Below are 27340 nucleotides of genomic sequence, written 5' to 3'. Positions count from 1 at the left end.
TATGTTTCCTGACAGCCAGATTGCTGCTAGATTTGCATGCGGTGAATGCAAGTGCTCTTATATATGTACTTTCGGACTGGCTCCTTACTGTAAGAAAAAGGTGTTGAGTTGAAGCGGAAGACCCTTACAGATGAGCTGCATGAATTGAAAGTGAAGAAGGATAGGGTTGAGACTGACATTTGCGCTCTTGAGAAATCAGCTGATGAATATGCTGAGAAAGCAGAAGCTACTAACAATCTGACCTTCATCACTAAATCAAACAGTTTGTGATGAACTGCAAAAGAAAAGAAAGCATCTTTGTTGAATATTGAAAAGCATATTGATGAAAAGCTTGCAGAAATTAAACAATAACTTTGTATGGATTGTTTTCGCGGGATTCAAAGAAAGAAGGCTGTCATTTGTTAACATAGTGATTTAATATGCTAGTGGTTTAATACTAGAATTACCAGAGCCTACGAAAAAACTCGTAGATCCGTCCCACCTTAAATCGCTTCTTAAATGCATTTGCAGCTCTCTGCCAGCGTCTTTTGTCTTCTAAATGTGCTGATAAAGACAAGCTTTCAGCAGCCAGCTATTCCATCCCCCCACCGACTTAGAACGTGTACGAACTTCTCCCAGCTCGTGCCTTGATTGATTATCTGGGAGTGAAGTGGAGTTTTAGAATGGAAATAATAAATCGTTATTTGGAACACATGCATGTCATGTGTGTTCCGTTTCTACAGTACAGTGATCCCTCGCTATATCGCGCTTCGCCTTTCGCGGCTTCACTCCATCGCGGATTTTATATGTAAGCATATTTAAATATATATCGCGGATTTTTCGCTGCTTCGCGGGTTTCTGCGGACAATAGGTCTTTTAATTTCTGGTACATGCTTCCTCAGTTGGTTTGCCCAGTTGATTTCATACAAGGGACGCTATTGGCAGATGGCTGAAAAGCTATCCAGCTTACTTTGTCTCTCTCTCTCTCTCTCTCTCTCTCTCTTGCGCTGACGTAGGGGGGTGTGAGCAGGGGGGCTGTGTGCAGCTGCTTCCTGAAGGACAGGCTGCACGAGCTTCGCATACTTAAAAGCTCAAAGGGCACGTATTGATTTTTTTTATCTGTCTCTCGCTATCTCTCTCTCTCTCTCTCTCTCTCTCTCTCTCTCTCTCTCTTCCTGCTCCTGACTCCTTGACTGCTTGCTTTGCACTCCTTTGAAAAGGAAGATATGTTTGCATTCTTTTAATTGTGAGACAGAACTGTCATCTCTGTCTTGTCATGGAGCACAGTTTAAACTTTTGAAAAAGAGACAAATGTTTGTTTGCAGTGTTTGAATAACGTTCCTGTCTCTCTACAACCTCCTGTGTTTCTGCGCAAATCTGTGACCCAAGCATGACATTCTAAAAATAACCATATAAACATATGGTTTCTACTTCGCGGATTTTCCTACTTCGCGGGTGGCTCTGGAACGCAACCCCCGCGATGGAGGAGGGATTACTGTAATCTGTGTAAACACATTTTTAAAACAGAAACGTTTTTCATATTGTCGTAGTAAATGACAAAATGTAGACATAAACTATATAATGTATGAAGCCTGAAGCCCAAATATCAAAGAAACACTTTCATAAAAGGTACAAATATAACAGAACAAGTGCGCTTAGCAGGCGACATTGACACGCGTTTACAATGACTGCCTCCGCGGTGCAATAGTATCAGCTGCTGACTGGGAATCAAAAGGTCATGAGTTCGATCCCACACGACTCCGTTTTGAGAAGTGAACTGCTCTTATTCTTACTATTTTAGAATAAAAACATATTTGATTTCAGTCTGTAACAGCGGTGTAATGTATTTTACATCTTACCCTACTAGCCGCCTCGCGCTTCTGTATATTACGGGGACATAGGTCAGCTGTGGCAATCAGCAGCTCCCGGGAACAATTACAGATGCGGACTCCTCACCTGTGCACTTAAGTAAGAATTGCCCGCATCACGAATTCCCCAAGAACCGCTCGGCCACACACCACCACACCCCCTCACTAAGCTGTGAGTGCGGCAATTATTTATTTTAAAAACTGGCCCTTTTGACATGAGCTTTGGACCCGCTATACCTCATATAATTGGTCAAACATTGTCTAGATGAAAAATTTCTTACCAGGTTAGATGCCCACAAAAAGTTTGGAAATGCAGTGTACGGAAATATCTTCTTGGCCTTTTGTTTTGAAACTATTTTCCTCATACCAGGGGTGATGGAAACCTGGGCGTCAGCAAACCCCAAACCCCTAAACATGAACACACCAAGAGTCCCGGGTTCATATAATGCAAAGTTTTATTAAACACACCAAGTTACACAAGCACAGAAATATAGGGGTTTTCTCTCTCCACAATTCACCTCTCTTCTTCTCCAGTCGAGTGTTGCTCTACGTCCTCCTAGCTCCAGTTCGCCTGGATAAGAGATTGCGGTCCATTTTATTACGGACCCGGAGGTACTTCCGGTGCCAGGGTGATTGCCTGATGGAAGTAGTTCCGGGTCACACGGAAGTCCCATAAATTGGGGAGCACATCTCCCTACAGCACCCTCTTGTGGCAACCATGGTCCCCAGCAGGGCTGTGTTGCTGAACTACATCTCCCAGCATTCCTTCCAGGTTCCCAAATGAGCGCTTTCATGGAGGCCTGCTGCCATCTATTGTCTGAGGTGAATAGAAAGTCCCCTGTGACCTCTTCCACTTCCAGTGGGCTGTTCATCCATTTGTTCTGACCATCTCTTCCGGGTGTTGTTTCTCTCACTTCCCTGGTCAGGATGCCTGTCTGCCTTCGAGAAGCCTCCCGATTGGTAAGGAACCATCCCCTCTTCTGGCTGCAATTCTGGTCCAGCCCATGTGGTATCTACACAGGCAACATGTTTCATGGCTACAGTAGGCACTGATAGCCCACACCATGCTCTGTTTTATTGATGTGTTGAGAATGTAGTCTGCATCGCCATGTGTACATCCATTTGAATTGGTCCCAACGCAAAAGGAGAACTTTAGTATGCTCCAAGTAATTCAGTTTCAGTCCGGATGCCGTCAGTAGTAGTGAGAAATAAATGGCAGAAATTGTAGTGGAGTCATAACTCTGCAAGTTGCATGCTCTAGGTCTCAGGCTTTTCCTGGCGATACATAGCGGCTTCCATATCTCTGTAAACAGTGGATATCTTTAGCAGTGTGTTGTATGGTGGTTCAGTAAAATCAATAGTTTTTCTCCTCCTGTGCATGTGAGGCTTTCGGAAACCATTATTCCCAGCATTGTCCCACTGACAATATCATTTTGACTTAGTGCTGGGCAGTATGACCAAAATTCTATATCACAGTATTTTTCAAAATTATACCGGTTTCACGGTATTCCAACGGTATTTTTTCCCCATGCATGAGTGGATGTTAACCACATTTTCCACTGCAATTACTGCAGTAGACTGGCTAAGAATAACCTATTCCACTGTCATGAGACTTGTATATTGTACAAAAAAAACATTTTAATGTGCACACAAGTATTAATGCAGGTTTGCATGGCCCCATAAAGTGATAGTTTTCAAGGGTGTGGCACTAATGAAGAGTAGGAATCGCATTGCATGACAGTTGCAGTCAAAATATAGAACCATTTTATTCAATAAGTTTTGCAAACAACTTAAGCTATAATTTTGACAACATATTTTCAACCATCCAAAGAGGTATTTAGACTTAGTAAAATATCCAGAGGTGCTTGTCAAAAGTTGTATTGCACTGAACATGTCTTAGATAAGGAATAAATAGTAAATATTTTTTATAAACCAACTACACTTTCTGTTAATGTTAGCAATCTCTGTCCACTGACACGTTAGCTATATGGATTGTAATGGCGTTGATTATCTTGATCCACCACTTGCTTTTTTTTCATAGGCCGTCCTCTAGCAAATATGTCGACAAGTAACATCTGACTTGAGTGTCCTCTAGCTTTTTCAGTTTTACCTGAGGACGTGTAGGGTGCCAGTCTTAGTTCTATACATTCATGGTACTCCAGAGCATGTTTGCGGCTAAGGTGGTGCCGTAAATTGTTTGTGATGCCACCTCTGGTGACAACTTTAGCTCGACAGCGTTTGCAGTAAATAGTTGTTTGGTCCACATCCAACCTTTTAAAATCAAAATATCTCCAGACAACAGACGCGGCTCCTTTTTTCAGCAAAAGTTCTTCCGTGTCATCATGTTCAACTTTATCGTCTGCTTCAGTTTCGGAATGTTCTCCGTCCATTTTCACCGCGTAATACCTCCACTAACGCATGTACTCTGTTGTATGTGTGTTTAGCAGTGAAAAAGGTCCCCCCTTAAACAGTTTCCCGCTGCGCCACGTTCCGAACATTGTTTAGGCTATTTAAACCGGTATTGCGGTATAAAAAAAATCCATATCATAACAAAAATAAAAAATGGTTTTCGGTATGAAACAGTATACCTCCCAGCACTAATTTGACTCTCAGCCTTCTCAATATGTCAGACTGTCCCCTTTGCCTCATTAAAATAGTAATTCATTTGATCAACAAACGTTGAGTTATTCTGTGCTACAGTTCCAGTTCCAGCGTCCAAATATCACCCTGATTCAACTCTGCAAGGTCTATGGACTGTTTTGAATTAGTGGAGCATGACAGGTTACAAATGCTCATCACCATAAGTAAAGAGATGTAATGCTAGCATAGCAGAAAAAAAATACTGATTTTAACAACTGAGTTTGAAATGTTTTCAAAGAACAGTAGGGTTTTCAATCATTTCTTAAAAACATTGATGGAATCAGCAGTTCAAACAGGGGTTTGCAGCTTGTTCCACCATCTAAGAACTACATATGAAAAAAGTCTGGATTGAGATTTGATAACATGTACAGGTGGCATCACCAGAAGGTGTTCACTGGCAGACTTGAGTGGGTGTGAATGATAGCACCTCACCAGTGTCTTCTTATATGTAAGTGCTGACCCATTGACTACTGTGTGGGCAAGCATCAAGGATATGAATTTAATGTGTGCTGCTACAGGGAGCCACCCTGAATAGATAGGTGACATGCTCCCATCTTGGCTGGTTGAATACAAGACAGGCCACTGCATTTTGGACCAACTGCAGTGGCTTGATGGCGCATGTGGATCCTCCTGCTAGTAGTGAATTGCAGTTATCCAGACCAGACATGACAAGACCAAAGCCTGTACCAGAAGGTCTGCTGCATAATCAGTCAGATGAGATCTGATTTTGCAGATATTATACAGAGTGGATCTGCATGAGTGAGGGACAGTTGAAATGTTGTCAGAGAAGGGTAGCTGCTTATCAGTCATCACCCCAAGATTGTGTACTGACTTGGCAGGTGTTAGTGACAGTGACTAGCTGAGCAGACTGGCTGGCCGGGATAACAAGAAACTCTGTTTTTGTCAGGTTGAACTGTAGTCGGTGGTCTTTCATCCAGGATGAAATATCAGTAAGACATGCAGAGACTCTAGCTGATACCGTGTTGTCCTCGGAGGGAACAATACGTACAGAGGTGTATTGTCAGCAAATCACTTACTGTATATGAGAAACCATGGGATTAAATGATGGGATCCAGTGAGGTGGTATAGAGAGAGAAGAGTAGAGAACACAGCACTGATCCTTGGGGAACCCTTGTGCATGTCAGATGCACCCTTTAACATATCTCCTTGTTAGAACAAACAATTCCAAACCAGATTTGCCTCTCCCCCTCATTCATTAGTCAAGAATCCTGTCTTTTAGTTCAGATAAGCAGCATTGTGGGAATGACATCTTTCCTGCTTACTTTGAATGGTGACCCTCCAGGAAGTAACACATTGTGCAAGTTTTGACCATACAAAGGAATATTGAACATATGGATTATGCAACACTGTGTTACGTGAGAATTTGTTTTCTTTTTTCCATGGACATGTTTGCCATTGTCCAGAATTGGTCACCACAAGGCCCCCGTTGAGTTTGAATATTCAGTATGCAATTTCTCCATCTATAATAACAAAAGGCAAAGCCCTCACTGACTGACTTACTCACTGACTGACTCACTCACTCATCACTAATTGTCCAACTTCCCGTGTAGGTGGAAGGCTGAAATTTGGCAGGCTCATTCCTTACAGCTTACTTACAAAAGTTAGGCAGGTTTCATTTCGAAATTCAAAGCGTAACGGTCATAACTGGAACCTCCATACAGTAATGGACTGCAACTCACTGGCCGTGGGAGGCGGGGTTGCGTATCGCATCATCACGCCTCCCACGTAATCACGTGAACTGACTGTGAAGGAGAAAGGACGGCCTTATATGGCGTTCGTTTATAAAACAGCGGACAGGCGACGTCAGCGCAAGAGGCGAAACCACAGTTTAAAAAGGTTTACTTTTCTTCTTAATAAAAATTTTAAAGCAGTACTTCGCCACTGCGAAGCGCGGGTATTTTCATATATATCAAAATATATCGCGTCATCACGCCTCCCACGTAAGCACATGAACTGACCCGCTGCCGTTTGCAATGCCATATTCGCGAGATACAAGTTTAATGAGAAGACACGAGGTATAAACGACAGTTTGGATCACATTGTAACAGAGTTAATATTGCTGTAGCGAGAAACTTTTAACTGCTGGGTCTTAGCTAACATTAAATAAACCCGTGGACATCACAACATCACACAAGAGACCGGCTCACGTGAAGTGACTGAACACAGCGGGAGTGATCACTTCGATGAATCAAACCTGTTCAAAAAACACATTACACAATTGATAAAGTACGAAAACATAATGAAAAAAAGCACGGTATAAACCGTAACTTTAAATTAAGTTTATAGAAACGCTCCCGCTACCGTTTGCAATGCCATATTAGCCCCTGCGAAGCACGGGGATTTTGCTATATGTATTAAACTATTTCAACCATTCTATGATCTGCTTCTCGCAACTGAAAGCGGGCACCGTGGCAGAAGTTAGCCGGCTTGCTGACCAACCACAAGCGTTACCTGGTAGGTAACCACCCATACAATCAGATTGTGAATCAGACTACGAATGCCTGCAATGTAATTACCCCGATCTACATGCTGTCAAATGAACGAACCACACGCCGTGGCACAACGTTAGGGGCTTCGCCTCTAGCGCTGACGTCCGAGGTTCAATTCCCGTAAGGAAGTACAGTGAGTGTGTACGCCTGATGAGCCCACAATTACGGCGAAACACGTGTCGCGTATTATGCATCTTCAAAGCACGGTGTAAACCGTAAGTTTAAATTGAGTTTATAGAAATGCTCCAGCTGCCGTTTGCAATACCATATTCGCCAGATACAAGTTTAATGAGAAGACACGAGGTATAAACGAGACTTTGTAACAGAGTTCAAATTGCTGGAGCGAGAAACTTATAAGTGCCGGGTCATGTCGCGTGTTCTCGGGTAGGTACACCAAAAAATGTATACATTTATGCATGTAATGGGCAAACAAAAAATATTTTAATGTTTTACTGTTTAATAATTTATACGCTTCTTATATGTTCAAATTCTTTTATCAAAATACCAGTAACAGCGCACTGCACGATAACGTGGAGTGAATACACTTCACATGAGCATTCATGTTATTTATCCTCTTTCTCTGTACGTTTACCATTCGTTTGCTCAGAGGTTGATGCGCTTGCTGCTTAATGAGCAGCTCTTCAACCTAGCGTCCCGCTGCTTCTCTTCTTTCGTCGGCATCTTTTCCCGTTAAAACTGATTAAGTTAGTTTTTGTGTTGCGATAACTTAGTATGGTGCGCACAGCTGTGAGTTGATTCTACAATAAAATAAAATAAAGATAAAAAAAGTAATAAAATCATCACCTTGAAAGCGAATAGTACACGTGACGTAGTATATGTGTACCAAATTTCAAGTCAATAGATGAAACGGTTTGTGAGCTACAGATGATTTAAAATCCTGGACAGACAAACGAATAGCCACGGTAGCGTATTATAGAAGAAAATTTTACTGTTTAATTTATATTTATATGCAATGTGCTTCTTATATATTACTTCATATTCTCATATGATAATGATGTTAATGTTGTTTATATTGATTTCTATGTTATTGTAAGTGCTCTTTATTTGTGGAAAAATAAATTTGGCAATTAACAAACTTATTTTATACATACTACATTTTATTTTTTTCTCTTGCACTCAGTGAGCGAAGCCACTGGGTAATCAGCTCTATATATATATATATATATATATATATATATATATATATATATATATGTAGATATGTATATATATATATACATGTGTATAGATAGATAGATAGATAGATAGATAGATAGATAGATAGATAGATAGATAGATAGATAGATAGATAGATAGATACTTTATTAATCCCAATGGGAAATTCACAAAGGCGAGTCTTGGCGTGTAAAACTCCATGCCCACGTTGTAAAAGTAAGTGTGTCCAGGGAACGAATCCACATAAAATAAATTAATATGATAAAGTAATAAAGTAATAGGAGTGATCAATAAATAAAAATAGAAATAGTAAAATAAAAGTAAAAAATAAAAGTAGAAAAGTACACATACAGTCATACATGGAGCTGCTGAAAAGGCTGACACTCTCGGCGGCTCCGGATGTTAATTATGTACATATGTGTGTATATATATATATGTGTGTGTATATATATATATACATATGTAGATATGTATATATATGTAGATATGTAAATATATATGTATATATGTGTCTGTGTATATATATGTGTGTTTGTGTATGTATGTATGTGTGTATATATGTATGTATATATGTATGTGTATGTGTGTATATGTATGTGTATATATATGTTTATGTGTATATATATATTTATATATATGTGGATGTCTATATGTATATATATATATGTATATATGTAGATATGTATATATATATGTATATATGTATATGTATATATATATGTTTGTGTGTGTGTGTGTGTGTGTATGTGTATATATATATATATATATATATATATATATATATGACAGCAACACTCATAACAATGACAACACAATTACATTGACAATCATGTTACGTTATTTTTAAAGTGTTTCCTTTTCTTTTTCATAACCTCTTTAACACACTACTTCTCCACTGCGAAGCGTGGGTATTTTGCTAGTGAATACATAAGCTTAAAACATTTTCTTAGCCACCACTACAAGAAACATGGGGTAAGAAACATTTAAATCAAGAACTATATTCTCCATGAACTGTTTGCAGATTATATTTTACCATGTACAGTGGAACCTCGGTTCACGACTATAATTCGTTCCAAACCTCTGGTCGTAAACCGAATTGGTCGTGAACCGAAGCAATTTCCCCCATAGGATTGTATGTAAATACAATTAATCCGTTCCAGACCGTACGAACTGCATGTAAATATATTTTTTAAAATATTTTTAAGCACAGATATAGTTAATTATACCATAGAATGCACAGTGTAATAGTAAACTAATGTAAAAACATTGAATAACACTGACAAACACCCAGGCTCCCTGCTGAGCTGCACATACAGGCTCGCTATCAGCTGCACACGCTCTCTCTCTCTCTCTCTCTAGCACGCGAGCCTGCCTGCTCTCTCTCTCTCTCTCTCTCTCTCTCTCCAGCACACAAGCCTGCCTGCTCTCTCTATCATCAGCACACGAGCCTGCCTGCTCTCTCTCTCTCTCTCTCTCTCTCTCTCTCTCTCTCTCTCTCTCTCTCTCTCTCTCTCTCTCTCTCTCTCTCTCTCTCTCATCAGCACACGAGCCTGCCTGCTCTCTCTCTCTCTCTCTCATCAGCACATGAGCCTGCCTGCTCTCTCTCTCTCTCTCTCTCATCAGCACACGAGCCTGCCTGCCTGCTCTCTCTCTCTCTCTCTCTCTCTCTCTCATCAGCACACGAGCCTGCCTGCTCTCTCTCTCTCTCTCTCTCATCAGCACACAAGCCTGCCTGCTCTCTCTCTCTCATCAGCACACGAGCCTGCCTGCTCTCTCTCTCTCTCTCTCTCTATCTTACATTGCAGCAGTTCAGCAGTTCACGTCTGACCGAGAACAATGCAACACGTGCGGAAATCATCAGCGCGCACAAACCGAAAGGGAAACTGGCTTGTTCGTATACCGAGTGTGTGGTCGTGAACCGAGGCAAAAGTTTGGCGAACTTTTTGGTCGTAAACCGAGTTGTACGTGTACCGAGGCGTTCGTGAACCGAGGTTCCACTGTATGTTGTTGTGATTGATAATAATATGTAAATTTTGTTCTGCTTTATATTTTTTTTTATAGCATGTTCACTATTATTGTAAAGGTTTTGCTCATCAGATATTATTTTGGTTTAATTATATTATTCCTGTCAAGCTCCTGGGATTTTTTAAATTGTTATGTTGCAGGCAAGATTTATTCCCTGGAGCATGTTTATTTTTTGTTTTGCTGTTGTTTTTGTCAGTTTTGAATTAATATTTTTAATGTTGTTTGTGTTATTTCTATTCATTTTGCTTGTGTTTTGTTAATTATGTATTATGTCTTTAAATGTGTGTCCATTCTGTATTCTTTATGGTTGGAGCCCTAAAAGGCAAGGTCCACCCTTATGTCACTGCTGCTGGGTCTTCCCTCTGGCTTTATCAGTTTTCCATAAAAAATGATCTAGCAGAGGTCCATTGAGTGTATTTAAGGGTCTTTTTCCAAAATATTGCTTTTCAGTTGGATTTACTATTTTTTCTGATTATTTCTGCTCTTTCTCTGGATATTTGCTAACAGATTGTGTATTGGGTCTGGTTTGCTTCCAGTTGCCTTTAAGCAAATCTCTTTGTACTCTTTTGAGCATTTTTGCTATTTTTTCTCCTGTAATACATTTTTTTTTTCATTTATAAAGATTCTTTGATAGGATTGTCTTTACAAGATCGAGTTTTTAAAGTTTCTCTCTTTATTGACACATTTTTGCAAGATCGTGGACTCTTGCTGTTTTTGAATATTTAAATCCAGCTCCTGTAGATGTGGTGAGTCTATTTTTGGACAAGCCACTGGAGCTCCTAGCCTACGTTTGTGGGGTTTTTTCAGCAACTTCACACTCTTTTGTTTCTTATGTTCATGATTCCAAATCATGACATTTATTTTTATTATGCTCTTGTTTTTCCCATGGATTCTGGTATTTTGGGGAAACTTTTTTACAAAACGTCATGCAGGTGCCATAGGTCTGGTTATGGAAGTCACTTGATGTGACAATTAACACACAACGCTTTAAATAGCCTGCAGCATGTGTCTTATGCATCCAAGTTTGCAAATATAAATTAAACAAGTTTTTTCTGCAATTTAGGTATGTGTTTGGTTTTGAATTCTGGCAGTGTTCAATTAAGACTACAAGTTTGGGATAAAGTTTTGGTTTTGTCAACTGAGTTATCAATTTTTCTGTTTTGACTTTTGCTTAGTTTAAAGACTTGCATTCCATCTCCTAGTCCTTCCTTAATTCAGATTGCTCAGTTTGTCTGTTCTGGCATTACAGGTTTCTTACAGTGATTTTGGTCTTTTCCATCTCCTAATGCTATTAGAATTGTTTTTCTGCATCACCCCATTTATATACCACATTTGTGAGTTAAACGGGATGTATCATTAGTCATATTTAAATACATGCAGACCCTTTAAAGCAGTAAATCTACTCTTAAGCAACCCTGCATTCATCAAAATGCTCGTGACAGACACAATTCAGTATGTTCTTCAAAAACTGAATTATTACTGTGTATTTAATGTGAAAACTGGCTGAGTATTTCTCAGGCCTTTCTCTAGACAATGTTCTTTAAAGTATTCATATTCCCACAGAGATCCTTTGTCTCTTATCCAGTGTGGCATTCCATGTAACTATGAATCAACCAGTCTATTGACCTGACAACTTGAATTGTTCGTGCTCTGACTCATTAGGAAAGCTTTAGTATTGCTGGAGTGGTCATTGTACTGCTCATAGGTTTTGCCAGAAAGAAAATACATTTGAATTCACCGCAAAAAACTACTTAAAAACATTTCAGTTTCTGTAGTCTGAAATAATTATGACTTATAAGTTATTAACTGTTCACTTAAGATTTAAAAAAATCTTTTACACGAAAATTACTTGTAATTCAGCTATGATGACAATAAGGGTGTGTAGAAATTTAAGCTGCTAGTTAGGCAAATGGATACTTGTTTAATTTGTAGCATCACATTTAATAATAGAGTGGGACAGTGGCAGCACTGCTGCCTTGCAGTAGGGAGACCTGAGTTCATGTCCTGGGTTGTCCCTGAGTTTGCATGTTTTCCCTGTGTCTGTGTGTGTTAAACCCAGGTGCTCCAGTTTCCTCCCAAAGACAGGCAACATTTAATTTGACCTAGAGTGTGGGTGGGTGTGTGTGTATATATGTGTGTGTTCACCCTGCGATGGACTAGCACCCTGTCCAGAGTTTGTTCCTGCCTTGTGCCCTAGCTGGGTTTGGTCTGGACAAAGCAGGTTAGAAAATGACTGGCATTTAATATTAAGGTCTGGTTAACAGTGGTAGCGCTGCTGCCTCGCAATTTGGAGACCTGGGTTCGCTTCCCGGGTCCTTCCTGCGTGGAGTTTGCATGTTCTCCCCATGTCTGCATGGGTTTCCTCCAGGTGCTCCGGTTTCCTCCCACAGTCCAAAGACATGCAGGTCAGGTGCCTTGGCGATCCAAAGTTGTCCCTAGTGTGTCCTTGGTGTGGGTGTATGTGTGTGTGCCTTGCGGTGGGCTGGTGCCCTTCCTGGGGTTTGTTTCCTGCCTTGTGTCCTGTGTTGGCTGGGATTGGCTCCAGCAGACCCCTGTGACCCTGTAGTTAGGATGTAGCTTCTTAGATAATGGATGGATAACAAAAGGCTACTGCTGCTAGCTAAAGAAAAGGCCCTTCATAAATTCCTTTGAAAAACTCAAGAACAAGAATTCAGGCTGTGTTTCAGGGAAATCATTGTAGGAATGGGAATTGGTTTTATCACCAAACATGATGTCTCACAAAATTAGGCTTCATGAAAGAGTATGAAAGAGAGGCCAACAATGTGAGCAAAAAATAATCTGAGCAGATAAACTGAATAGATCTTTCAAATGGTGTGATTTATATTTTAATTTGTTTAAAAGTCTCTGGATTTTTTCTTGTGTATGATATGTTTGTCCCCAGTGATAATGAGTACTATACTTACTTGTAAATAATATTTTAAAGCAATCCACTTGTTTTTTTAGTATACTCAGTACAGAGCATTTGTAACCCAAGACTAGTTGTTGAGATTTAAAGTAGCAAAGCTACAACACTTGTTAACACAGTGTTCTTTAAAATCTTTTGACATATTAGCTGTCACCAACAGATTTGGTCACACATGGGTTTATGCATATTTAAGTACAAATTAATTACTAAGTTACATTTTGTTCAGACTGTGAACTTACGTATTCAAAGATTGATTTTTTTATTTTTTTGCTTTTTTTTTAGGTCAACGTCTTGGCTCTGTCAATTTGTACCAGAGAAGCATATCAGTCAATGAAGGAACGAAACATTGATGATGGGCATATTATAAATATTAACAGGTAAGTCTTGCTTCTTACCTGTACAGACAACACTTGTTTCTTTTTGTAGTATTAGAGCACTACATCAGAAAAGTGGTTTAGTAAAGTTCAAATATTATTGTAATCTGAAAATTATCCCATGTTGCTATTTTTCCAATTTCCTTGAAAAGCACTGATCAAAGTTAATGTAAAAAGGAAATGGGATATGTGTCCCGTCCAAGTTGTATGGTCCAAATGCAAAAATTATTTTTACCAAGAAGCAGGGGGACAGCTTAGAATTCCTGAAAAAGAGGATCATTTGGCCTGAATGAATTGCAACCGGATTTTAGTACTTACATAGTCTATAGTAGTAGTAGTAGTGGTAGTATTAGTAATAGTAGTAGAAGTAGTAGCAGGAGTATTGCCACTTGTACAGAATATGGTGAAATTCCTACTTATATGTTTGACCACCATGTAACATGTCACCACACTCTGGAGACATGATAAACAAGAATGAATTATAATATTTAAATTCTCATAAAGGTTTTCTTTGTAGGATTAGATCGTTAGGATTGCAAAGTAATCAGGCCATATACTTGGACAGGGAGACTGGTTTAGGATCCCTTCATTCTGTCAAGTCATAAACACATATTTTGTACTTGGCAACAAGGAGCCCCAAAAGGAGAAACTTGGAGTCCTGCAGTGTTTTGGTAAATTCATGCAATGTAGCTTAACATTCTGTAACCAGACTTATCCAAATCAATGTTGTGGAGGAGTTAGAGCCAGTAGCAAGGCAGGAACCAGCCCTTTATATATATAAATATTATACAATGTTATTGATTGTTATTGACTGTTATACCTGCCTCGCACTCTCCACCTTGCACTTTTTAACTTGCACTGTGTTTTTATCACTCTTTAATTAATATTGTTTTTATCAGTATGCTGCTGCTGGAGTATGTGAATTTCCCCTTGGGGATTAATAAAGTATCTATCTATCTATCTATCTATCTATCTATCTATCTATCTATCTATCTATCTATCTGTCTGTCTGTCTGTCTGTCTGTCTGTCTGTCTGTCTGTCTGTCTGTCTGTCTGTCTGTCTGTCTGTCTGTCTGTCTGTCTATCTATTGTAAGATATGGCCGGCCATTCATCCTGGCCAACACCCCCAGGCTGCCAGATTGAGCCCTCCTTGCAGCATGGAGATGCCCCGAATTCCAGCAGGGAATTATGGACAGTGGACTTTTAATGCACAGCCCTGGTGGATACCATGGGGGCTGTCGCTATCCGATGTGCGTGCCTACCCGATTTGCGCGCGCAGGCGTATTGAAATCCTAACATGCCGTAAAGTGTTCACGCATGCGTTAAACAGATTGGGCAGCACCGTAAAGTGTGTGATGACGTAGCCTTCAATACGCACGCGCACGCAGATCGGGCCGGCAATGGGAAGCAGGTAGTGACACACACCGCATGCGCTTAATGAAAAAAACATTAAAAACAAAAAAATCCACTTTACGGCCCGGCCCGATCGGAACTGTGCATACAGTACAACTTGACATTACGGTTTATTAATTTTAGTTCCACATTAGTTGACTATAATGAAAATATTCATCCTGCAAAATAAACGAAGCAGCCTTTGTCGCGTAATGTTGATGTCCAATGTTCAATCGCCATAAGAGGAAGCTTAGGTGTGCACTCCTGATAAGCCACAATTAGGGCGAACTACACGCTGTGTACTCTTTGTATTATTTGGCAGGTACTATATATATATATTTGTTATATAAAGTATGTAGTGTTTTTATTTTCCCACACACGTAATAAATCATATAAAGTTTCCTTTCCGTTTTGATCTATTGTTGCAATTTCCCTCTTATGAGCAAATTGTGTTTGTTTAAAAATATCTTTAGACATCAATTATTATTAATAAAATTGCCATTTGTCTTAAGGCATCAGGTTTACAAAACCTAATGTATCCAACCAGTTTTATAGAAATATATGGTCCTTTTTCAAAAAAAGAAAAGAATTAACACTGTGTTGCATGGCACTGTGCTGACTGTCCCCCTTAGTGTTAACTGTGACTGTCCACTTGTTCAGATTCTTTAATTCGTTCTCAGTTGTGCAATCAGGTCAGGTGCTGAAGAAATGAAGAGTATAAAGCCACCGGTTCAAATCCTCATTTATTCCAATGGCTATTAATCTTACAAAGAAGTTTAACTTTAGATAGATAGATAGATAGATAGATAGATAGATAGATAGATAGATAGATAGATAGATAGATAGATAGATAGATAGATAGATAGATAGATAGATAGATAGATAGATAAAAACAGGATAGATAGGTAAAAACAGACAATAACTTTGAATAATGTTAACGTTTACCCCCCGGGTGGAATTGAAGAGTCGCATAGTTTGTGGGAGAAACGATCTCCTCAGTCTGTCAGTGGAGCAGGACGGTGACAGCAGTCTGTCGCTGAAGTTGCTCCTCTGTCTGGAGATGATCCTGTTCAGTGGATGCAGTGGATTCTCCATGATTGACAGGAGCTTGCTCAGTGCCCATTGCTCTGCCACAGATGTCAAACTGTCCAGCTCCATGCCTACAATAGAGCCTGCCTTCCTCACCAGTTTGTCCAGGCGTGAGGTGTCCCTCTTCTTTATGCTGCCTCCCCAGCACACCACTGCGTAGAAGAAGGCATTCGCCACAACCATCTGATAGAACATCTGCAGCATCTTATTGCAGATGTTGAAGGACACCAGTCTTCTAAGGAAGTATAGCCGGCTCTGTCCTCTCTTGCACAGAGAATCAGTATTGGCAGTCCAGTCCAATTTATCATCCACAGACTTAAATTAAGGAAGTGAGCTGTCATCACTTGAATCAATCTATTTGATCTATTTTTTTACAGTAAGTGATTGCTTACTATATTTGTAATACGTTTGTTCTTAGTGATATGTTTTTAATGTTATTTCAAGGTGTCTCTGTAAAACCCGCTGAGAAACCAACTTACCTATTAATATAATAAAACTGAACTGAATTTAACAGCGGTAAAATAAAATTTTCTCCACTAACTGAGCAGAATTTAAACAGCATGAAATAGTTCAGTTTATGACGAACACCATGTGGACAGAGGGCAGTGATATTCTTTCTTACAAGTTTAATCAACATAACACACATTGTTTGTGTGCAGACTCATCTCATGTGAATGGTTTTATTCACCCATATTGATACAGAGCCAGTTCATTTTTATAACTTTTTAATGAAAAGGAAATACAATACATTTTCATACATTTTTTATTGAATAAATAAATGGTATGTTTAAAAATAACAAAAGTGAAATATCTGTGTGGGCGGCACGGTGGCGCAGTGGTAGCGCTGCTGCCTCGCAGTTAGGAGACCCGGGTTCGCTTCCCGTGTCCTCCCTGCGTGGAGTTTGCATTTTCTCCCCGTGTCTGCGTGGGTTTCCTCCGGGCGCTCCGGTTTCCTCCCACAGTACAAAGACATGCAGGTTAGGTGGATTGGCGAATCTAAATTGGCCCTAGTGTGTGCTTGGTGTTTGTGTGTGTCCTGTGGTGGGTTGGCACCCTGCCTAGGATTGGTTCCTGCCTTGTGCCCTGTGTTGACTGGGATTGGCTCCAGCAGACCCCCGTGAAACTGTAGTTAGGATTCAGCGGGTTGGAAAATGGATGGATGGATGGAAATATCTGTGAACAATGTTTGTCAAAAAAAAATTATCCACACAAATTATATATATATATATATATATATATATGTGTGTGTGTGTGTGTGTGTGTGTATCAGTAGAAAATTAATTAATAATAAAGATGTACTGCGGTGGGTTGGCAACCTGCCCAGGATTGGTTCCTGCCTTGTGCCCTGTGTTGGCTGGGATTGGCTCCAGCAGACCCCCGTGACCCTGTGTTCGGATTCAGCGGGTTGGATAATGGATGGATGGATAAAGATGTATAAAAGGTAAATGCATTTAACTAGAACACAAATACAATAAAAATGGCCAACAATTGGGAGGTTTTAAAAGCTATTAGGGAAGGACAACACACATATATTTACAGATCTTTAAAAAAAAATGTTAGCCAAAGCTTTGAACACAGTAAAAGTGAACCATTAAATTTGTCAAAAAAGGAAAAATGCTATTTTAGCTTTATGAACAAGATGCTACTCAAAGAGTTGTTATCCAGCAATATTCCATTCTATTTAAACTGACATTTTTCCTGACCTGTCTGTTAACATTTGTTCACTAATAATATTTCTATATCACCTTTTCTTACAAGTGTAGCTCAACTTGCTCTTCAATAACATAGTTACAAAGAAAATTGAAGGCATTATAAAAGTAAATAAGCAAATGGAGGGGTCTTTGTCCTTTGTGATAAATACACTGCCTGGTCAAATGGCTGGGGACAAAGACAAACTTGTAGTCTTCAAGGATACTAGAGATAATAAACCTCTGGGGGTCCAAAGCCAAAGCCCACACAGCCCTCTCTGCACATCCCAGCACACATAATTGTGGCCGTCTCAGTCCAATCACAATTCCATTTTAGGACATCTTGTCAACTTTTCTTCTCTCCAGCATCACAGGCAGTTGGAGTTGATGTAACAGACGGTGGAGACGCGGAGGGGGGGGAGGGATGGGGCACCATTGCAATAAACTGGAAAAAGACAACAGAGAAAAACAGCATAAGTTAGTGCCCAGTGCAGAGCTAACAAAGTGTACACAGTACCATTTCTAATCTATTACAACCAATGCAAGTAAGTGGGCTTGTTGAAGTTTTTCAAAATGCTTGACATTTGTAGCCTGGCACTTCTCTATTGGCAAAGCATTCCAGAGTTTGTTGCATGAGTACAGAAAGCTGCCGGTTTTTATGGTTGATCTAGGAATAAAAAGCAAAGCAATGTTTGAGAAAAGAAGTGTTGGGAGCAGACACTCCAAAATACAGGCAGGGTTTAAAATACTCAAAGCCTTCTAATTATTTTAAAGAACCTTCAAATCAATTCTGTGTGAGACAGGCAGCCAGCGTAATGAGACTGAGACAGTTTTCCGAAGAAAAAAAAACAAAATAGACCAATACCTCGTGATCACTTGGCAAAGGCACAGCAGATCAGAGCAGAGGTTTAGATGGAGGATTCTAGAAGAGCGGGCAGGAGGACCAGCCGCTACTTCAACATGGCACACATCTCTCTGTCCTTCTTCTTTAACTACTGCCCCATAACACGACCGGACTCTTCTACTTCACTGTAACTGTTAAAAACATAAACACAGTAGATACATGATGTTCACTCACAGAGTTCAAACATTAATAAAGTGTACTCTTACTTCTTGTTCTGCCTCCTTTCTTGGTTCACCTGTAGATCAATTATTACCAAAGTAAACCATCACAATAGATAAAGGTCTGCTTAGAGTAAAGTCCAACTAATAATAATATTTTTAATTACTGTGGTTTTTTGTTGGATTTTGAAAGAACCCCAACTTAATTGTCATTATATATAGCATCATTTTTTTTCTTCTACATTACGCATACAGTAGACATTGTGTTATAATCTCTGTATATCTGAAGTTCTAATGTGCTGTGCTCAGGTGTCATTACTTGCATGAAAACATCTTCGTTTTTCTCTCCTGCCTTAGTTTTGTTTTAAGTGAAAATTAAGTCTTGGTTCTTTCAAAATCCAACAACAAAGCACAGTAACTTAAAAAAATAAATGTTATTTTACAAAACGGAACAACATCCCCATTTTGTGACTGCTGGTACTGATGTGCCTCAGTCTTTGTGTTTGCGAAGATTCACACTCTGAGGCTTTCCTGTCTAAAATTAAAAAGCCGTGTTAGTCACCGGACAGAGTGAGCAAACATAGAGGTCAGTATTCAAGGCAGCAAAATATTACAGATCAAATAATAAATATGGGGAGGCTTTGCAGGAATTATGCAGTAGTCTTACCTGTAGAAATAGCAAATCTAACATGAACTGCACATTATCCCAAACTGGGAATCTTAAAAGCAGAAGAAAAGAACATCCAATTGTGTCTCAGTATTCGGGGACACTGGCATCTGTTGAGCCACATGGTAGGCTGGTTACCACTGGGCATCCTGTAGGGTCAAGAAAAAAATATATAATAAAGAGGCATTGTTTTTCTAACAGCAGCAATAAGAAATGTTATTTCTAAGTAGTAAGCCTTCTCCATTATATTCAGTTAAATGTATGTGTGTGTACTCCTCCTAAACCAACAGCTTAAACGATAAGCTAATGACACGTGACAACAGCAGGTGCCCAGCCTGTCACTGTGCCACATCAGACACACACCAAAATACTCTGATGGCTTTGGACATAAATTTTAAAATTGCCTGTTTCGTGCCATATAAGTTTTTTCTACCAAACAAGGTTAAAGAAATCCATTTCAAAATTGTACCCAACTAATAGATTAATTCATAAGTATGACATTAATTTATCCTTGAAATGTAGTTTTTGTACAAATGAAGACAAATCACCTCTCACATTTCTTACTTCTGCTCCTATTCCAAAATGTTTCATAAAGATTTATTTCTGTTACTGTCTTGAATGAGAAACCAATATCTCACTCTTTAATTCTTGTTCTTCTTCTGTATACAATTTTGAAGACTAAATGTTAGAAAATGCAGTAACTGTGGTTTCCTTGCTTCATAAATTTCCTACTCATAAGTGTAAAGTTCAGAATGTTAGACCCTCTATTACATCTTTCTGTATGGATATTAATATGGTAGAAATAGCTTTAAAAACGGAAAACACACTAAAATAATTAAAACGTGTAAGATTCTGAGCTGCTTCATTAACAGTTTGTAATGCAATTATCTACATCCGTCTTTCTTGTAATAAGTTAGTTGTTGCTGTTCTCCTATGTAATTTAGTCTTCGTCGATATGTATTTATGTAATCTGATATCAACATAATAAAAAATACCGATGGCTTTGGAGGGCACACTTTACACCAGTCGAGTGTCAGATGTGCTCTCCTAATTCTATTCCTAATTCGACACCTCGATTACATTGTTTTGCTTAATAATTAGCACGCCATTCACTCTTTAAGATAAAAAAATGTGGACAAATGTTAAAAGAAACATACCACCAAATGCTAATAGGGTGTTATGAAATAAATGACATACATACATTAATCCATTAACCCAAACACGGAAAATACTGTGATTTTTACGATTAATCCATAAGATTACAAAGTATTGCAACTAAAAATGATATACTTACAAAAAGCTGTACATGTCCATTATAAAGTTCACAGACACACGTCGCATTTCATTTCGCTCCCTGTTCATTCGACTGAAGTTAAATTTTTCAGGCGACACATCTTCCAAGACGTTATAAAATTCAAAACTTTCCATCTTTTCCAGTAACAAGTCCACTTACAGACAGAGATAAACGACAACACAAAAATGACTCGCAAGTACAAGTCAAACCTGACGAATGACGTGTGTTGTAAAACATTAGACATGCACAGAACAAATCGGGCAGCGTCGTGAAATGAATTTTAATTAAGCAGAGAGCACGTGCGCGAGACAAATCGGATGGGGACTCGTGTCGCAAAGTAAAAAAATGCAGATTGTGCAGGGTCGTAATAGTAAAGCTCTGCGCATGCGTACGCAAATCGGGTAGGCACCGCAGATCGGATAGCGACAGGGGCTGCCAGGAGTCACTGCAGGGAGGCCCAGGGACTATTTTCCCTATACCCTGGAAGTATGTCCCAATCGCATGGACAGAAGAAATGACGTGCTTCCAGGATGAAGAAAAGCAGAAGTTTTTACCTGACCCGGAAGTGATAGAAAGTCACATGGACTGAGGGACAAACACTTCCAGGTCAAGGACTATAAAAGGACAGTGGGAAATCCCAGACTTTGAGCTGAGCTGGGTGGAAGGGTGGCAACACGTCTGGGAGTGGAGGATTGATTAGTATTATTGAGAAGTATTGTTTATTGTATGAGTATTGTGGAGTGGAGGGTGCTTGGTGCACGTATTTGTCCAAATAAAAATAATTATTGGACTTTTACCTGGTGTCTGGCGTAGTGTCCGAGGGTTCAAGTGAGCAAGAGTGCCCCAATCTGTCACACTATCATATACATTTTTGGAATTTAGGTGGAAAACTATAGTGCCTGGAGAAAAACCACTGCAACCATGTTCATGCTCAGAGACACAGCACTTGAACTGAGCATTCTGAATCTGTGGTGTAAAACTGCTAATCCCTGCACCACACTGCCATTTGAAAGGGAGGTTAAGAAAAAAATTAAGCACTAGTATAGGTCCACAAATGTGTATATTACTTGATACTTTTCGTCTGATTAACTTTTGTTTAGATTTATATATAGTAGACAGTCTTGTTTTTTGCAGTGCCACATTAACACTGCATGAAAGGGTCTTTACTAATCTATTTTCTGTATCTGCCCAATGGTAGGAGGCTAGCTTCTAGTATTTTCTTTATATTTTAAAGTCATCACTTTACTGCCCATGTCTCAGCTTCATACATCATTGCTGGTCTTAACACTGTCTAAACCCTTACCTTTTTAACAATCCTTTAATTCTTTGATCACGCAATACTCCTGATACCTTCTTCCAATTGTTCTATCTAGAATCCATTCTATAGGTTAACTCTGCATCTAGTTTTCCATCTCGGGCTACCATTGATCCTAGATATTTGGTCTCGTCCGTTACGGGAGATGGACGTCTGAAGCAGAGCTCCGTTGCAGCTGCTTTATTTTTTTAGAGACAAACACATCCTCAGAGATCTCTGCAGAAATACTCTGGGAAACTCTAAAGGCCTTCTTAAGAGGACAGATTATTTCATATCTTTTCCACAGAAATAAATTAGAAACCAAGAAGGTATCAGAGCTAACCAGCGAAATTACTAGAATAGATCAAGAACATGCCAGGTGTCCAAGTGAAGCTTTTCATAGGAAAAGACAGGCTCTGCATTGAGAGCGCAACCTCTTAACAGCCAAAGAAACTGAATAACTCATTTTTAAATCAAGACATCATTACTGTGAACATGGAGAGAAAGTTAATAAGCTCTTAGCTCAACAAATCCGCAAGCAAGAAGTTCGCAATACAATCCCAGCAATCACCAACACGAACGGAGATAAAATCATTGACCATAAAAATATAATGCACATATTTAGAGACTACTATATATCCTCATATTCTATTGAGTTCAAAGAAGACAACACACAATCTAATGCATTTCTGGATACATTACAGATACCATAATTAGATACTTTTATTGCGGAGGAATTGGATAAACCTCTGGCTCTATCAGAATTACTAGATGCTATAAAGTCACTTCAGAGCAGAAAAGCACCAGGCCCTGATGGCTACCCTGTCGAATTTTATAAGAAATTCTCTACTCAGCTAGCTCCCCTCTTATTAGCAATATTTACAGAAGCTAGAGACAATCAGATTCTACCTCAAACTTTTCGCCAAGCATTAATCACCGTCTTTCCATAACAAAACAAGGACTTATTACAATCTGCATCATACAGACCAATTTCACTTCTGAATAATGATGTTAAGATACTCTCCAAAGTCCTAGCCACAAGGATGGAGAAAGTGCTGCCTTCGGTAATATACAAGATCAAACTGGATTTATGTGTTAAGGCTGACACTTAGCTTCCAATCTCAAACGCAAAAATTTGGGTTTGGCCTGAATATTTGCGCATGGATCAAACTACTGTATACCAATCCGGAAGCTTCAGTTTGTATTAACAACATTAGTTCAGAGTACTTTAAACTAGAACGTGGTACCAGACAAGGATGCCCCTTGTCACCACTGCTATTTGCAATCGCCATTGAACCACTGACAGTTCACTGTCGAAATGCTTATCAGATAAAGGGGATTATCAGAGAAGAACTGGAACAGAAAATTTCTCTATATGCAGATGATATGGTTTTGTGTATATCAGACCCACAAAATACTGTGCCTGCAGTCTTAACAGCACTTACAGAATTTCAAAAGATCTCTGGTCTCAGAATTACTTTGAATAAAAGTGTGCTCTTTCCAGTGAATTCTCAAGCATACAATATTAGATTGGACACCTTCCCTTTTATTATTGCAGATCAGTTTAAATACGTAGGGGTAAATATCACAAGTAAACATAAATCTCTTTATCAACAAAATTTCACCGTCTGTATGGAAAAAATTAAGCAAGACTTGAATAGATGGTCAACCCTCCACCTCACTTTAGCTGGAAGAATTAATGTTGTTAAGATGAATATCCTTCCTAAGCTTCTCATTTTATTTCAAAACATTCCAATATACATCAATAAATCATTCTTTAAGCAATTAGATTCAACCATAACCTCATTTATTTCGAACCTAAAACATCCACGTATCTAAAGAGCGACTCTACAAAGACCTAAGACAGAAGGTGGCATGGCTCTGCCTAACTTTCAGTTTTACTACTGGGCAGCAAACATACAAGCTATTAAAAACCTGGACACAAATATATGAACATACACAGGCTTGGTCAGCAATAGAAATAAAATCCTGCAGTACTTCTCTATATTCCCTGCATTGTGCCCCAATAAATGCAAGTTATCGCCAATATACTAATAACCCAGTTGTGCTTCACTCACTCAGAATATGGAACCAATGTAGAAAGCATTTTAAGATGGAGAATCTTTTATCTGTAGCACCTCTGCATGAGAACCACCTTTTTCAACCCTCGCAAACATATGCAGTTTTTAATATCTGGAAAACATTTGTATTTAAATTGCTTAGAGATCTTTATATAGACAACATCTTTGCATCCTATGAATAATTACATTCCAAATTTAATTTTCCAGCAACACATTTCTTTCAGGGTGGCACGGTGGTGCAGTGGGTAGCGCTGCTGCCTTGCAGTTAGGAGACAAGGGTTCGCATCCCAGGCCTTCCCTGTGTGGAGTTTGCATGTTCTCCCCGTGTCTGCGTGGGTTTCCTCCCACAGTCCAAAGACATGCAGGTTAGGTGCATTGGCGATTCTAAATTGTCCTTGGTGTGTGTATGTGCACGCCCTGCGGTGGGCTGGTGCCCTGCCTGGGGTTTGTTTCCTGCCTTGTGCCCTGTGTTAGCTGGACATATCAGAAAAGTGGAAGTACAGAAGAGTGGAAGGTAGCAATGCAGAAATTCATTCGAGCTCCATATGCGCAAAGCATACAATTATTCAGCTCAAAATTATATAGCGAGCATATCTGTCTCGCTTGAAATTGTCCAAAATGTTTCCAGGGCAAGATCCAACCTGTGAACGCTGCAATCAAGTTCTAGCCTCACTGGGTCACATGTTCTGGGCCTTCACCAAATTAACATCATTCTGGACAAAAATTTTTAAGTACCTTTCAGACAGCCTTGGTGTCACAATCCCTCCTAATCCACTAACAGCTGTGCTTGGTGTTCTTCTAGATGGGCTTAAAGTGGAGAAGGACAAACAAACTGTGATTGCCTTCACTACACTATTGGCACACAGACTTATTTTGCTAAACTGGAAGAATCCTAACTCTCCTCTTTTAAGTCAGTGGGTAACTGATGTTTTATATTATTTGAAATTGGAAAAAATCTAATTCTCACTTAGAGGATCTGTGCAGAACGTTTTCAAAACCTGGCAGGATCTAATCAATAATTTTTTAGAATAAGCTCTTAAAGCACTAAGGATGTAGATTATCTCCCCATTTCTTTTTCTTCTCCATTTATCTGTATCCGCCTATTAAACTATTCAATTACTATTTTTAAGTTGGCCATGCTCTTTTTCTCAGGGGTGAGGGTGGATTTGTTTTCAATCCTATTTTTTTTTGTAAAAATTGATCTATTTGTATGGAATTATTACAATAAAATCAGTAAAAAAATTTTAAAAATGTATCCCCTCTCTTCAACACCTCTCCCTGCAGGCTAACTTCTGAATCCTGATCATTATTAAACCTAATACAGTATATTCTGTCTTCTTCCTATTTATCTTCAACCTTCTATCTTCCAAAGGCCTTCTCCATCTTCTGACTTCTCTCACTATCTCTTTTCTAGTGCTACACATCACAATGTCACCAGCAAAAAGCATACACTGGGGGATTGGTATTTTATGCCATGACTTAAAATCATCCATAACCAGATCAAAGAAGTAAGGACTTAAAGAAAATCCTTGGTGCAGACCTACTGTAACTAGGATCTTGTCTGTTGCCCCAACACTGCTTTTAACTCGAGCCCTTACTCCCTCATACATATCCTGGACAATTCTCACATACTTCTGTGCTAATTCTTTTCCGTTCATGCACTTCCAGACCACTTAATGTAGCACTCTGTCATACCACTTTCTCCAAATCAATTAACATCCTTTCTGTTTTTCTTGATGCTTCCTTGTCATCGGTCTCAATTGAAAGAAGGCATCAGTTGTTCCTCTCCCCAGCATAAAACCAAATTGCTCCTTCCCTGTGGTGGTCTTTTCTCTAAGACTTCCCTCTATAACCCTTTACCAAATTTTCATTGTGTGTGAAATCAGCTTTATCCCTCTATAGTTGCCACAAACCTGAATATCACCTTTCTCCTTATTAATGGGTACAATCACACTGTTCCTTCACTCCTCTTGTGTTCTCTCCTGTTCATAGATCTTCTGCATTAGATCCCACAACACATCTACTCCCTCTTCTTCTAAACTCTTCCACACTTCTGCTTGTATTTCAGCCGATCCTGTTGCCTTTCCTTATTCTTGGTATTAGTCCTTCATTTGGTACTCGATCCCCAAATACTACCTTTGGATTTTCTTTATTTAGCAGCTTTACAGAGTACCTCTTCCATCTGGATTGTGCAATAAACAGTGCAGACACATGGGTAATACATACATCGAGACAATAGATATCAGGGCTTAGAATTAATTTTTGAAACTGGGAGAAATACCCCCTTCAGTTTAACAGAAATGGGGATTTCAGACTCTGCAGGAACAATGAAAGTGCCTTGGGGGGAGGAGGTTTCAAAAATCCACAGTTTAAAAAGCAATTTGCTATTCTTTTAATGTCAGCTTATTCTTTCAGATGTTTACTGCAGTTTATAAACTTGAATAGATAAAGTTAGCTGCTGTTCTTTCGCATAATTTATGTCTGCTATTATCACCTATATTAAGTAATTCTTTAATTTTTCATGTAGAATTTTCCATTCATATTTTCCAATAAGATAGACCTACTGAGAAATAATTGCATCAGTTGAACAATTCTAGTTATTTTAAAATAAAATGTGCTGGAATTTTTAAACAGTTGAGAAGTCAGCATAAGGCTGGAATACATTTAATTTAAGAAATTTTAAATATTTACTTAAATTATAGGTTGCATATTCATAGTTTAGGTGGAGTAGTAGTGCACACCGATTAGCACTACCTTTTTGCAGATCCAGCTTACTAGGTTCAAATCCAGAATCTGATTGTCTCTGTGTAGTTCGCATGTTCTCTCTGTGTCTTGAGCTTTACCTCTGGCGTCTCCAGTTTTCCTCCAACATCCTCAAAGCAATGGTCTCAGTGTAAGTGTGGATATGTGCAGGAGTGAACTCTGTGATTAACTGATACCCTGTCCAGGCCCTTTCCTGCATTGTGCTCAGTTCTGCCAGGATAGGCTCTTATTTTGGAATAAGTGGGTTTTAGATTACCATGAACTGTTGCCAAAAACCAAATCACATTTCTTAAAAACACAAGAGAAGTAAAGGTGAAATGTAGTATTATTAAGAAAGGTGTTTTACAAAGTCATCATTTTTCTGCTAAAACGTCCTTTTCAGAATTAGGTGGCAGTGTTAGCAGTGGGTATATCTACCACTGATTTTCTTGAAAGGTGCCTTTGAACAGTTTTTCCTATTGGATTTTTTGTGTCAGTAAATTCAGGCCCACCAGCAACAGTTTATTGAAAT

General features: G+C 39.1%; 1 protein-coding gene and 1 long non-coding RNA gene across 2 annotated transcripts in view; one reads left to right on the top strand and one right to left on the bottom strand.

Annotated features, from left to right (window-relative positions):
- The window catches only part of dhrs11a (dehydrogenase/reductase 11a), a 230531-nt gene that overhangs the window by 146198 nt on the left and 56993 nt on the right, over positions 1-27340 (top strand). Inside the window, exon 3 of the mRNA XM_028806970.2 lies at positions 13407-13501. Coding sequence (XP_028662803.1) covers positions 13407-13501 — 95 coding nt within the window. The remainder of the gene's footprint in view (positions 1-13406; positions 13502-27340) is intronic.
- On the bottom strand, positions 18084-21055 carry LOC114655759 (uncharacterized). The gene is made up of 4 exons (XR_003716947.2): positions 20692-21055; positions 19398-19546; positions 18534-18703; positions 18084-18113 (listed from the first exon to the last, which is right to left on the bottom strand). It is a non-coding gene; the product is annotated as an uncharacterized LOC114655759 (long non-coding RNA).

Source organism: Erpetoichthys calabaricus, chromosome 8 (assembly GCF_900747795.2).
Source record: "Erpetoichthys calabaricus chromosome 8, fErpCal1.3, whole genome shotgun sequence".
In the NCBI taxonomy this organism is placed as follows: Eukaryota; Metazoa; Chordata; class Cladistia; order Polypteriformes; family Polypteridae; genus Erpetoichthys; species Erpetoichthys calabaricus.
Note: the sequence above shows the minus strand (reverse complement) of the source record. Positions and strands in the feature narration are given on the sequence as shown.